Here is a 14,974-nt window from a genome sequence, read left to right on the forward strand (position 1 = left end):
TATCATAAGCCTTACCCTAGCCATTCCTGGCCACGGTGAGTGGTCCAGTAGGTGTGGACATGACCCACGCCGGGCCACTTTCTCCCAGAGATTTCTCAAGTTGAACCTAGAAAAGAGAAGAGCTGTAGCCGAGAGGCTGTGAGTCTGGAGCTGCCTGTGGTGTTCATTCCCAGTCCCTGAAGGACGGTATCCGAGTTCCAGATTACAGCCTGGGAGTCCCCAAAGTAATCTAGGTTCCTGCAATACGTCTTTAAATTCTGTGGGCTGACAATATATTTCCAATAAATCCCTTTGCTTGGCTTATTTCTAGTTGGGTTCCCAAAGAAAAAAAAACAAAACAAAGCCCTAAAACATGCAATTCAAGGAGATGCTTCTTTCCAGTTAAAAATATATATACTTATTAAAGTTATAGCCTTTAAGTCTCACTGGCTCAAAAGTCTGCCAACTGGACTTCACTAAAAAATTCAGGTTGCCCTGAATTTTTATAATGCATGGAAGTCTCATTTCACTTTCCTCTTGAAACCCAATTAGATTAAGGTTATGATTTATAATTTCTTTTCCAGGGAAAAAATATAATTATAAAAAATTATAATTCACTTTATAATGCATGAAGGTCCCATTTCGCTTTCCTCTTGTAGCCCAATGAGATTAAGGTTATGATTTATACTTCCTTTTTCAGGGGAAAAAAAATGTGACATGAAATCCTCTTGGATGTCCTGAGGCAGTTGGAAGTACTGTGGGCAGATGCGAGGAAGGTGTTTCTGCTGTCTACTCCAGTTATTTGAAGGTCAGGGACCTGGGGATGCAAGGATGCTGGCAGTCCTAATCCTAGAATCAATCTCATTACTGCTTTGGAGCTGGCTGCCTGCTGAGAGGTGGCTGAGCAGGTAACTGAAAGAAGGGCTGAGAAAGAAGCTTATGAATGTTATGAAGGGGCAGGAGCTGGAACAGGATTTGCACTTCTGCTACTGTTCCAGACTGACCTTGGAGGTGTGCTTCCACTCAGCTCATCTTGCCCCTCTTCGAGGTCAGAACAGGAAGAGGAAATAGAACTAGACTAAATGTCCCCCTAAAAGACCTTGACAGACAGTGGGAAGGGTGTTGGTCTAGGTTAGTTGCTCTGACTGGCAAGTGGGTAGAAGGTTCTAATATTCGTTTGGGGAAGGAGACAAGCACTCTAGTTGTTTTCAAAGACATTTGTTAAACCCCTGTTACAAGATCTCACACTCGCCCATCGTCCAGGCTTCCCCTAAACTATCTTCAATTAGTGCTTGTTTTGAGAAAGACAAGCTAGTTGGGTCCTCAGGAGGAGTATGTTTTATATATTAAAATGACCCAAAAATGTTGCTATGGAAAAATTTTGAGAATGAATGTTAACTTATCTTCAAAGCTTTTCAAATACTTTCTTAAAGTAAAAAGCCTACTCTTACTAACATAGCCCAAACTTCCCACTTAGAGGAAATAATGTCCAGCAATGCATTAAAAACTCTGGAGAAGTATTAGCCCAGCAGAAGTTATTTAGCTTTGCTAGTGAATTAAGATTTTAGGATTCCTAAATAAAGTATTTAATTTAAAATAAGAAGTCAGATTAATTTGACAACACAATTAAATCATATAATAATTTATTCTAAGGGTTTTTACAGAATACTTTATGAAAATTATACATATGTAGGAAGTACAGTATAATTTAACAATTTATATTCTAATTAAAACTTCGTTGCAAAGCATGGCTGTTACCATTCTCGTGCTGCTTTCATATAGTAGAGTTATAAGAAAAACAGAACCTTATATATGCAAGGTTTGGGGGTTTTGCTTTTTTTACATACTCTATTACAAAATGCAGGCTTGAGACCTACCTTAGAAGAAAATTAAGCCAAAAACTGAATTCCACCTTTGGCCAGTGGGTGGCACCAAAGCACATTTGAGACTTGGTTTCAACACCGGGAAGAGGGAAAGCAGTTTCTCAAGACAGAAAAGCACACAGTAAATTCAGTCTCATTGCCCTGACATGAAATTCCATATTTGAGTAGCGATTACAGAGTAAGCACTTTTCTTATGGTCAAATTATTTATCATCACTGACATTCTGCGTTTTTTCCCCTCGTAGGAGTATCTTTCTATCACTCTTTTCTTTCTGCAACCTACCTAGCTTCAGTTCCTGTAAGGATTTTCAATGATCAGGCCCTCCTAACTGTAGCAAAAGATTGTGGTATGAAGCACAGGATGGCAATCTAGAAACCTTTTCCTGTTGACAGCGCCCCACATTTAATATTTTTTGGCAGCTTTTTCTTTGAAGCAACAGCTGCATTTTCCTAGCTTTCTCAAATATCTTCTTTCATGTTGGAGACACAAATACATTACACATTTTGTTATTATTTAAGTCTCTTGGGCCTTGTAACCAAAGAAGGACATGCAGGTTGACTTTAACATGCTTTCGTTAGTGGCAACAGATGGAAGGTGAGGTTCTCTGTCCACATAGCCAGATTTTCGAGATCAGATGGCACCTATGGAATAGTCGTCAGTGGAGGAGCCAATGGGCTTTGGTTCATTTGGAAATCTTGGCTATCAACAGCATTCTGAGAGGCAGGGTTGCTTCAATCCACGTGTTGGGGGATTTTACCATCTTTTCCCAGAGAGCAACTTCCTCTGAAGTAGAGTCCATCCAATCCACTTCGGTACCATAGCTTTTACCTGAAAAAAGGAAGCCTTGCATTTAAAAAAGAATAACTCGTTGAGGGAGAAATGGGTCATTTTTTAATTATAATCACCAATGGAAGAGAGCTAAGAAAATCACCAACAGGGCAGATCTGGGACTCAATATAAGAAAAAATGTTTAACCATCTGAGATGTTCAATAATGAGACACTCCATAACTGGGAGTACTCCAATTACTCCCAAAGCAATGATTTCTCTTTATGTTCACATAAAAGCTAGATGACAATCTGTCAGGGGCATAAGGGAGTGGTAGGAAGGATTCTTGCATTGGGTTGCAAGTGACACTAGATGATCTCCAAGGAAGTGTGGTTACAGCTTTAGGGTCTAACAGACTCAATTTTGAATCTTGGCTCTGCTACTTATTAGCTCTGTTGCTTAATTTCTTGGCACGTCAGTTCCTCTGGGGCTAACATTAGTAACTATTCATCGAATTGTTGTGAGGATTAAATGAAATAATAATGCAAATAAAGCACTCAGTACAGTGACTAGTGCTCCATAAGTGTTAGTTCAAAGCACACTTATTATTATTCAAAGCACACTTTTAGCCATGAAGGGCCATAAATGTTTTTTCAGGAAAGAGTAATAATGAAGGCTTTCCTGTCCCTCTCCCCAGCCACACACAATAACATAAGCTCTGTGTGGACAGACACAGCATCCTGTTGATTTTCATATCTAGAGCCCTTGGCACACAGCCTGACATTCCTTCACTCATTCATTTCATTACACTTAACAGAAATAAAATATCTGTTTTCATTAGGAAGAAGCAAAGCAACAAACGAACCTCTAGTGTCTCCAAGAAGCATTTGGCTCATAGGGAATTAAAAATGTAACAAATACCTGTTCCAAAGCCAATCCGAAGACCTCCCAAAAACTGGTTGGTTAATTTGTGATGGTCCCAGACGGTAAGCTCTACACAGGCTTCCATTAGATCTTCAGGCCTGAACCCATCATACACCATGGTGTGGTTGAAGACAGGGTTGTTGGTTTTCCCCACAGCTCTTGTCTTCTGACGACTTTTCCTGCTTGTATCTGGAAGGATGGTACTATGAAAGGAAACAATATTGTGAGAGCATTTTACTTAGATAGTGAACATTCATGCTTTTCAGCACTTCAACATAGCTACTGAAGATTTGTGGAAGGAGTGGAAGAAAGAAGTGCAGAGAAACGGTGATGGGGGGAGGGAGAGTATCCTGCAGGAAAGATGCTGCATGTTAGAGTGGACCAGACTTGCTTTGAATCCTGACTCTGCCACTTATTGGCTGTGTATTATAGGGAAAGTTACTTAACCTTTCAAACACTTGCTTACACATTTATAAAATGGATATGGTAATGTCTACTTCATAAAGTTAATATTAGAATTACATATCAAGAAAATAACTTAGTTCAGTGCCTGCATTGTAGCAATTGTTTGAGGATTCCTTTAAAATTTGAAGCATGGTCTAATCCTGATTATCTGTGATAGCCTAAGGAATTATTAGTCTTGTACAGAATTGAAAAAGAAGAGAAATCTTTCCAATTTGCTAGATTTGACTTTGGGAATAAATTATATTATATATTTGTAATCATTTCCATTTAATTTATGGTAAACTTTACTTTACCATACCATGCCCCTTATAGAGGCTAGGTCTGAGATGCAGTCCTGAGTTGGAAAAATCTTACCAGCTGACATCAATGAAGTATATACAGGGAAAGTCATAAATAATGTCATGTAAACTTAAATAGCTACAACTGGTCTTCCAGTAAACTCTATATAGATAAAATTAGAGGGAGCTAGGTCAGCATAATAATAGTACCTGCTTAGTTACTATTTACTAGATACCAGGCACTTATATGTATGACGGAGAAAAAGGTTTGCCACTTAAGAACCCAAATTGTCTTAAGCTTTAATGAGCTAACTATTAGTATGTGTCTGTTTAGCAAATGATTTTCCAGATATTTGCAGGCTGATGCCAAAGGCCTTTAACAAATGGGCCACAAAACATATGCTTCACTAAGGAGCCAAGGGATATGACATCCCACCATTAGAAATTTCATCAACTCTTTAGTACCAAATATTATCCCACAAGCAGATGAAGTGTGATAAAAAATATGATGAATATTTAAATTTTAAAAAAATATATTACAGTAAAAGACACATTCCCATGAATCCCCTTCAAAATATTCCCCCTCACTTTGAGTATTCCATCATTCTTGCCACTTTCTGAAGCAATTTTGGAAGTCCTCTTTCATGAGTGTCTTTATTTGTGCTGTCGTGGCTGCCTTGATGTCCTGAATCATTTTGACTTTGGGGAAGAGCCAGAAGTCACACAGTGCCAGATCCAGTGAATAAGGTGAATGAGGACACAACGTAATGTTTTTATTTGACAGAAATTGCCATATATAAGAAGCGATGTGTAACACGGAACGTTGTCATGATGGAAGATGACGTAAAGACACTCATGAAAGACTTCCAGAACTGCTTCAGAAAGTGGCAAGAACAACGGGATAAGTGTGTTTGAAGAGAGGGGGAGTATTTTGAGATCGATTAATGGCAATGTGTCTTTTACTGTAATAATTTTTTTTTAATTTAAACATTCACTGTATCTTTTGATTACACCTCGTACCTCCTAGAAGACATTACATATCTGAATATGTGGTCTCTGGTTTAATTTGTATATATGCTCTCTAATCTTTATGATTTTAAAATTAAATGAAGCTTTGGGGGTTCATGTCACAGATCACTCTAATTCATGTAGCCGCTGTCTCAAGTTATTTTAACTATGAATGATAAGTTTCAGCATCACAGATACAGAGAACTAAAACCAACCAACAAATTGTACAACTGAAGGAGGCAGAGTTATCAATGCTGTTACCATTTAACAAAAGAATTTAGATGGCTGCCCCTTAGCAATGGTAGATCAAGGCATTCCTTCACCCAGATATGTACTTCTCCAGTTGTAGGAAGCTTTTTGTCTGTAACAGAAAAAAGAGAAAATATAAAATGTCACTGGCATTCCTCTCTTGGCAATACTGCATCTAAAGGTGCCAATCTAAAAATGGCCTGGCACAGTGATACTAGCTAGTGCTTGATGATATGATCCTAATTAGTTAAATCTATACATTCTTTATTATTATTATTATTATTGGGAAACAGTGTGTTTCTCCAGGGCCCATCAGCTCCAAGTCATTGTCCTTTAATCTAGTTGTGGAGGGCGCAGCTCAGTTCCAAGTCCAGTCACCGTTTTCAATCTTTAGCTGCAGGGGGTACAGTCCACCATCCCATGTAGGAATTGAACCTGCAACCTTGTTATTGAGAGCTTGCGCTCTAACCAACTGAGCCATCCAGGCACCCCTACAGAAGCTCAGAAGCAGCTCATTGTCTTCAATCTAGTTGTGGAGAAGGCAGCTCACTGGCCCATGTGGGAATCGAACCTTCTGTGGTTCAGAGCTCGCACTCTAATGAACTGAGCCATCCGACTGCCCTAAACATTCTTAACTATATATTTTCAGTCTGGGCTGTACTGAGCTCAGATAGCTTTATGAAAATAATTTCTATTCATTCCAAGTACAGAGTATCACATTATTTTTGTTAGGTTTTGCTTGGCTCAATATGATCAATTATAGATATCAGGTGTGTGAGTCACCCATTTACAGTTACATTCAAAACATCTCAATGAAATGCCTATACTATTCAAATGTTTATACCAGTATCAATTGGGGCCAATGGGAGGCATTTTAAACAGAGTGGAGTGTAAAGTAACCAAAACAGGCACAGACTAAGGTATAGTCACTCTTCTTCTTAAAAGTAGTTACACATTTTATAAGATTATTGTATAGACACACATGATAGCTAATATTATGGACAGGGAATTACTGAGAAGCTGGCTTAATCTGAAGTTGTTGCTTAGATTGGGTGCCCATGGACAGAGGAATACTATCGTACTTTTCTGGATGGATTAACCCAATCCATCAATCAACAAGTATTTGCTGAGAATCTATTATGTACTCAGCCCAATGCTAGGAATGTCACTGAATATACAAGGAACACAAGGACTCTATGTCCTCGGGAAATGGTTACTATTAAGGTAGAGAGAATAATTCAATAAAAACTATAAACATGCAATATGGAATGAAATGCCAAGTTATTACTGTAATGCTCTAAAAGATAATATGATCAGTAAGGGTGAGAATAGTCAGGTAAAATTGTATGGAGGAGATAGGACTTCATCCAAGACTTGGATAAAATGAGGCAAAAATGAAGCCATTCCAGAGAAGAAAAACTACATGAGCAAAAATTCAGACAAGGTCGAGCCCATTACAATACACGGTCCTCTAGAAATGATAGTAGGAAAAATGGGAAATGAGATGGGCAGAATTTCTATGCATGTTGGCCATAAATGATAGGATTCAAATTACATATAAAAGAATCTGCCTTTTAGAAAGGTCCAGAAGTAACAAGATGGTAGTTTGGCAGCCATTTGACCTAAATGTTTGACCTGGCAGCCATGTTTGCTTGCCCTCCAGTAATTCTTCTTCTTCTTCTTCTTCTTCTTCTTCTTCTTCTTCTTTTTTTTTTTTTTTTAAAGAATTAGAATGTCTTTCTCTAGTCAGTCACTGCCCTCACCATCCATTATTTTTTTTCATCTCATTAGCATCACTGCCTGATTACTGAAAGTATTTGTGTGTGCAACCCCTGATTTCATAACATTCATACAGATTCCTAAGGAAAATAACTTAGGGAACTTGCTTGGGAAATAAGACGGGTGCTGGCATTCATTTCCTGCCAGTCTCTTGCTCCTTAACTGGGCTGCAGACCCGAGACCCTCACATCAAGGGTGCAATTAGTTGTCTTGAGGAAAAAGCTTTCTCTCCTGGTGAGACCTTGAGAGTGGAAGACCAATGAGCTCTAATTTATTAGGGGCTTCATATAAATTGTTCCAGTTCCCACCTGTGAAAAAGAACACTCAGGTTCCATTCTTATCACAGCACTCTCAGTATGTCCAAATTTTGAATATAGGACAATGTGCAGATACGAACTTTCGAAAGAGGTGAAAGTTAAAACAAGGACTGCAAATTGGACTGGGGGTGGGGAGGGCGGAAATGAGAATTTTTCGTCTAGAAACAAAGTAGAATGGTGGTTACCAGGAGCCAGGGGAAGGGGAAAGGACCTGTTGTGGTTTAATGGATGTAGTATTTCAGATATATGAAATGAAAAAAATGAAAAAGTTCTTGAGATCTGCTTTACATCAATGTGAATATACTTAACACTACTGATGTTATACTTAAAAATGGTTAAGATGGTAAATTTTGTTATGTGTTTTTACCACAACAACAAAAATTAGGATTTTTCTCATTCATAACTGTGAGTTGACTCATTTCAACTATACAATTACTAAGTTAGGAAGTTTGTTTAGGGCTTCACCTTTGAAAATAGCAAAGGATTCCTTGGAGGGGGAGGGAAAAGGAAAGGGCATAAATCTGGACAGAAAATCATTACATACCAGGAATTGGCTCTGGGACATACTGGAGAGCTAACTTCATTTCACCTCTGTTTTCTGCTTCAAGGGCCACCGGTGCTGTCTGAAAAATGAAGGAAAGTCAGCAGGTATGAGACACAAACTATTTACTGTTGGTTGGTATTCTGTTACAGCACCATATCTGCCCCATTTCTGGAACGACAGATCACTCATAAGTACCCCGGATTAAAACAGCCTTCCCTATCAAAGCTAGACCATTGTTTTTATATCTGGGGTAAGCTATACTGTGTGTGTCTTGGAAAAGTTGCAGGTTACCCAGAAAATGGTTCCAGGCCCTTAGTCTCAGAGTTGGTGGAGGAATCACATGGCTTTCTTGGAGATGGGAGCGATGTTGTATGATGCTTTGGTTTTTACAGAAACACATACATTTTGTTAGTCATTCAGCCAGCACATCAAACAACTTACTTGTATTCTCTATCTTTTAAAGAGTTAGAAGAATGTGGGAATATGGGGGTGGGGAAAAGAAACCAAACATTACATTTTCAAAGCTGCATTAATTTAAATCAAATGAGTAGATGCCTGTAAGAGTAACAAAGACTGACTAATAATTTTAAAGTGTATATCTATTAGGTTGGTGCAAAAGTAATTGCAGTTTAAAAGGTTACAAATAATTGCAAAAACCACAATTACTTTTGCACCAATCTAATATTATTTTCAAGTATCAGAGAGATAGTTTACTTTCACATTCTGGTCCTGAAAAACCTCATTTCCAAAACATGGCTATGCATCAGAAACATAAGGCAAATTAATTAAAAATGAGATAATTTTGACATCTTCTAAGGAATTCAGATCCAGTAACTCTTGGGTAGAGTTAGAAATAAGAGCTTCAGTGATTTTGATGTGATATTTAAAAACCATTTCTGAAGTGGAATTGTTTTATTGTGTAGATACTAAATAATGGATTGTATCAATTATATATATCACATATATTATATATTAGATAGATAGATAGATAGATAGATAGATAGATAGATAGATAGATAGATAGATAGATAATCAAGGGTGTCAAAAAATGTATACAGGTGAACACTTTGGTCAGCGTTGCTCAAGCAGTAGTGCACTGTAAACAGAAGTATCTAGACGCTGATGGTAACCACTTTGAGCACCTCTTGTAATTGCAGAAGTCAAATGTGACTTGTATTCATCTTTTGTTATTCGTATATATTGAGTATTACAATTTTAATAGTTTTTTTCTTTCTTAAAATGTGTATACATGTTTTTAGTACTGTGTGTGTGTGAGTGTGTATCAATTCCAGCTGTGATGGACTACTAGCTGGATCACACCAACCCTCATACTGGGAATAAAAAACTGACTAAAAATCTATTTGAAGGTGGTAAAGAATTACTGAGATAGACAGGACTCAAATGAACAAGACGTTGGAGTCTGACATTTTTCTCTGTTTTCCACTTTGAGGCTTTAGCTGATTTTATGTAGTGCCAAACTGTGAGAATAAAAAGCCTAGCAGAAAGAGACTAAGAAACTGAGCAGGGCTTTTGGCAGTCTCACTGGGCTGATGAAACAAAAACTGGAGTCCATGGTCAGCTCAGGAGAAATGGCCTCAGATAATACCCTAGAGTGGTTCTCATAGTACGGTCCCCAGGCCAGCGGCATCAGCAACACCTGGGGACTTGTCAGAAACACATATTCTTGAGCCTGGACCTTACTGAACCAGAAACCTTGGGAATAAGGCCCAGAAATCTGTGTTTGAGGAATTCCTTCAGGTGAACTGGATACACGCTAAAATTTGAGAACTATTTCTGTAAGCTTTCAGTTGGAACCCACAGCCTAAGAACATGGGCAGACTAGATCAGACCACAGAAAACCAGAACCCCAGTGTCTAGTCAGTTCATTCCCAGACTGGATTAAGGTGGTCTGTCCCTACTCTGTGTGTAAGAAGCAAAAATAAACCTTCTCAAATGATCCCTAGAATTTTTCATATGCAATGTTCGGCAGGAATAACAAACGAAGTTGTTTACCAGGACAAAGGACCAAATGACCAAAACAAGATAAAAAATTTTAGATAAGAGAGACTCACAAATGTTTAAGATATTGGAGTTTCCAGATGCACACTTCAAATAACTTTGTTTACTGTATTCATAAAGATCATGTTAAGATGAAGAATTTTAGCAGAGATGTGGACTTTATAAAAAAGAATCAAATGAAAATACAAACCTGAAAACTGTAATAATTGAGAACTTGTAAGTAGGTATAACAGCAGATTAGACATAGATAAAAAAATTATTGAACTGAAAGATTGATTAGCAAAAAATAGCCAACTTGAAGCATAGAGAGGGGAAAAAATAAAGGAAAAGTAAACACAGAAACGGGCATAAGAGATATGTGGGACAGAGTGAAGAGAAAGAATGATCCCACACTATAGATAAGCATTCTGAACGAAAATGCAATTTACAGTAGCTTTCTCCTGTACACTAGGTCCCCGACCAATCAACCAACCAAGCAACCCCAAAGCTCTGAACTTACCTTCCGCTTCAGAGGGTACCACTTCAATTGTTTATTCTGTTTGTTGTCCCAGTCCCAAGTTTCCAAATCAAGTTCCACTTCCCCCAGAAAACTATTGCGTTTAAATGTATCCCGATGCCATACAGACAGGTTCAGCTTCTGTGTCTTTAAGATTTCCTTTTCAATTTTATACTGCAGTTCAAAGAAGGAAATTAAAGTGAATAATATTATTTTATGCCAAAGTTATAATAACATAGAGATGAAGAGAAAAGTCATCTGTGTAGATCAGATTTTCTAATCTGCTAGGTTTCAAGTCTCAAGAATATTGCAAAGTCATCTTATTCTAAGTGTCTTCTTTCAAAGAGCTAAAATCCATCTTTCACAAAAGCTGATTTTCTTTGCCCCTCTGGAAAAAGCAAACCATGGCTCAAATATCATAGCTGGTAATAGCTTTCTGAAAACAAAAGCCAATTATTCGTTTTTTTTTTACTGGATGTTTTTAGTTCTAAGTAGGTATAACATAAATCAAATGCAATCTGAAAATACAAATGAAGTTTAATCCAATGGTCTGTTTTCTACCTCAGGACAAAGTATATTTTTTAATAGACTTTATTTTTTAGAGGAGTTTTAGATTCACAGCAAAACTGAGTGGAAAGTACAGAGTTTCCATACAGCTCCTGCCCCCATATATACACAATCTCTCCCACTATTGATATCCTGCAATGCAAGGTAGTTTTCAAGAAAAGATACTTGATTTTTCCTGCTTCATATGGTCAAGCAGAAAATATTTGGCATCCTAACAGTTTCATCTAAAATGCAGTCAGTCCTTGATTATATATAATCATGGAAGAGATAATAGTACTTCGAATCTAAAAATAATTTCTATTTGGCTTTATGATATACTACTTGAATATCCATTTTGGTTGTAGCAGACTTGTTTTTCTTTGAATTTACCATTTAAATTATCGGGCTTTTCCTGAGTATAGGGTTGAAGTAGCGGACCTAGAAATAGCTACGGTGCTGAGGTATATCATAGTCAAACGGCCATTAAAACTTGCTACAGAAAATTCACCCATGGATGACTGAGAGTTAATTTAACTCTACCTCTTTTCTCAGAGGATAACCAAATACTTGGACAGAATTTTCAGAAAGAGGGAATGAACAACACTTTCTCTATTTGTAGTTTTAAATTATCTGTTCCTCATCACTTATGATGCAGTTTGGGGGAAGAAAAGAATATGGGTATTTGAGCCAGGGATGTTTTCCATTTATCTGTCCTTCCAATAAACATTTTCTGGTGTATCTATCTCAGACGCTGTACTGAGTCAACATTTATTAAGTGTTTAAGGTATACTAATTACTTCATGTATATTTAATGTTCACAACTACTGTTGCAGGTAAATAGGTACTACTATTATCTCCCCTTCACAGATGTGAAGTGCAGACAGGTTAAGTCATTTACCCAAGAACACACAGTTTATAAACAACACAGAGTTGGTCCCAGCCCTCAGAGAACTTACAATTTAATGGAAAAGCAGACAAACCAGCAAAGTGCTGAGTGCTAATATAGTCTATTATAAAACAAGAAGCCTGGGGCAGCAGACAGCAGGGGGACTGAGGGGTTCAGGACAGCCTCTCATAGGATGAGGCATTTAAGGCTGGAGGAGGTAGTTAAAGATAGAATGTGCGGGAAATATTCCATCCTAAAGGGACAGAAAGTCCCAGTGCTGTGAGAAAATGTAGTTCTTCCAAAGAACAGAACAAAATCACAGCAACCTGAGCAATGACTACAAATGTGAAAAGATGAGGCTGGAGCTCAGGTTGTGAAGGCCCTCGTGTGCAAGTGAAGGATGGACTTGATCCTGAGGGTAATGGGCATCCTAAAAGATTTAAGTGGAGAAATAACAATCAGAATTACGCTTTTAGAAGATCATTTTCGTTGCAATGCTCAACTGTATCAGCTGTGTATCCTTGAAGTCATTCTATTTCTCTCAGCTTCTTTTGCCTCACCTGTAGGATGCAGATAATACCTGCCTGGCAGGGTATGTAAGGAAAGAATGAGATAATGCATGCAACATTTATGGTGTATCATCTCATACAAAGAAGATTTTCCAAAAATGTTTATTCCTTTCTTTCTCCTCTCTTGGTGACTGACTTCTTCTGTAGAGATACTACGCAACAAGATGTGGCTATTTAAACACATAGGTCACTATTTAGGATTTTCCTAAAGAGTTCATAGATACCCGCAATATCTCGTTATACACAGGATTCAAAGTTTTCTTCACTACAAGTGTTTTCTTCTTGCCCATTTTGCCCTTGTCTGGTAACAGGTAAGTCTTCACGTATCTAAAAAGAGAATTGAACAGACAAGAAAGTCAGAGAAAGCTGAAGTGATATTTCCACTTCTACTTTTAAAAATGCATTGAAAATTGACAGAAATAATTATTTCATGATAATGAGAAAAGCAGTAAGTAATAAATATCCTCACCAACACTTTTGTACTTAAAAGCTTAAAGTGATTTCCGTGGAATTGACAATTTTATATTGTTTTGAAGATTTTCAGAATTCTTTTCATTTGTCCTTATCTATTAAGGGCGTGTGGAGGGTAGGATGACAACAGACCTCAGAGTGCTTAATTCTATCGGTTTGTTTCTTATGAAGAAAGGCTTTGCAGAATTTTTTTTAAAAACTTTTTGTTACTGTCTTTTGAAAAACAATGTCAGCACACACCTAATCAAACCATATGCAATGTAAAATATATATATTGAGCCCACTTGTTTTTATAATAAAAGCAAAAAGAATTGGGCTTATGCTAGCAAAATAATTTAGAATCAGACTTCTGCATAGGGATAAGTGGTAACACCATTTAACTTTTGCAAAAAACCTGAAATGCAATTAAGCCTATGAGTTCAAAGATGAATTGTTAATTCCGCCTAAAGTTCCTCTGTAGAGTGTAATTTAAATATAGAGATTACTTCATTCTAGAATTTGAGCTATTTCTGTACCACTGAACATTATGACGTATGGGCCACATGTCCCTAATTTTAGAGAAAGTTTCGGAGTGTCGTGGAAAGAGCCTGGGATTCGAGCCCTCATTCTTCATTTTGCTGCTGACTGTCAGAATTTATGTAACAGGCTGCTTAGTTTCTGTGGCCCTTGTTTCCTTATCCCTAAAAAAGAAGGCACTGGACAAGATGACCTCAAAAGCCCCTTCCAACTTGAAACATTTTCTGCCTCTCTGACATTTTTTGTGATTTGATCATTTTGGTATATGAATACATATAGTAAATAAAACAGCATTTCCCCACAACTTTTCCTTTCACACATTCCTTTTAACACAGTCACACCCATGCCCTCCCTTCAATTACTTTCTGACCTCCTCAATTTCTACAAGATTAAGAGTAACTTAGAGACAACAGTGACCCCAAACTGTACTTACGGGTCCGAACGCTGTTTTTTAGCATCTGCTGCTGCTAAGTCTTTACACTGGGCCACAAAGATATGCAGCTCTTTCAGTGAGTCCACGTAGTCAACGGCGAACTGAATGTTTCCTTTCACTTCCAGATTGCCAAAGTCTCCACTGTAAACGCTCATCACACTGCCACTGACCTGAAAGCATCAGAAACATGCAGCACTCATCTCTGTCTCGTTCTTGAACCCAACACAAGGATCATGGATATAAATCAAACCTTGCTTGCCATTATTTCTCTAGTTTGCAATTAATTAATATAAAAGCAATTAATTTAATATGGCATAAAGACACAGCAACACAGACAACCAGACATGACATACATAGCCCAACTAGTGTTTAAAAAAATTGTCCCTAAAACACATAGATGAAAAGTGAAATGAAAAGTTATTTAGATGCTGGCACGTTTCATAGCAGGGAGATTTTATGGTAAGGGGTATTCAGAATTCCATTTTTAGGCATGTTTAGTATTTAAAGTGTTAAAGAAAGGAGATGTGAGAAGCCCCAGGCACACAAATCACAGTGACACATTGCTTGATCCAATTTCCAAGGCACTAAAAAGGAATTTTACTATGTTACCCATCCACTGAATCTAGGAAAATGCTTACTGAGCCATAAGCTTTTAGAGGTCAGGAAGGGCAGAAAATGGATGATTGATGAAGGGAGTTTAAAGTCTTCCCAAGACCATACATTAGATTGTTAGCAGCAGAAATTCAATTTAAATAGATCCTTAAAAAAAAAAAAGTTTGAGAAATGGGAAGCTACCGTGTTTACCCAAAAATAAGACCTAGCCGGACAATCAGCTCTAATGCATC

The 14,974-nt window shown here is 37.6% G+C and overlaps 1 protein-coding gene across 32 annotated transcripts in view; it reads right to left on the reverse strand.

Moving 5' to 3' along the window:
• Nucleotides 1–1,605: 1,605 nt before the first annotated feature.
• SYTL2 (synaptotagmin like 2) overlaps nucleotides 1,606–14,974 on the reverse strand; it is a 104,072-nt gene continuing 90,703 nt past the window's right edge. For all 32 annotated transcript variants that reach the window (XR_013994172.1, XM_081062499.1, XM_081062522.1 and 29 more), the window contains 7 exons: nucleotides 14,130–14,299; nucleotides 12,934–13,036; nucleotides 10,712–10,882; nucleotides 8,194–8,272; nucleotides 5,566–5,665; nucleotides 3,551–3,756; nucleotides 1,606–2,690 (listed from right to left, as the gene is read on the reverse strand). Coding sequence is in view for 31 of the 32 variants with exons in the window: in XM_081062499.1 (XP_080918625.1) it covers nucleotides 2,545–2,690; nucleotides 3,551–3,756; nucleotides 5,566–5,665; nucleotides 8,194–8,272; nucleotides 10,712–10,882; nucleotides 12,934–13,036; nucleotides 14,130–14,299 (975 nt within the window). In the remaining variant the exon portion in view is untranslated. The remainder of the gene's footprint in view (nucleotides 2,691–3,550; nucleotides 3,757–5,565; nucleotides 5,666–8,193; nucleotides 8,273–10,711; nucleotides 10,883–12,933; nucleotides 13,037–14,129; nucleotides 14,300–14,974) is intronic.

The sequence above is a fragment of the Rhinolophus hipposideros genome (assembly GCF_964194185.1).
Source record: "Rhinolophus hipposideros genome assembly, chromosome: 10".
Classification (NCBI taxonomy): domain Eukaryota; kingdom Metazoa; phylum Chordata; class Mammalia; order Chiroptera; family Rhinolophidae; genus Rhinolophus; species Rhinolophus hipposideros.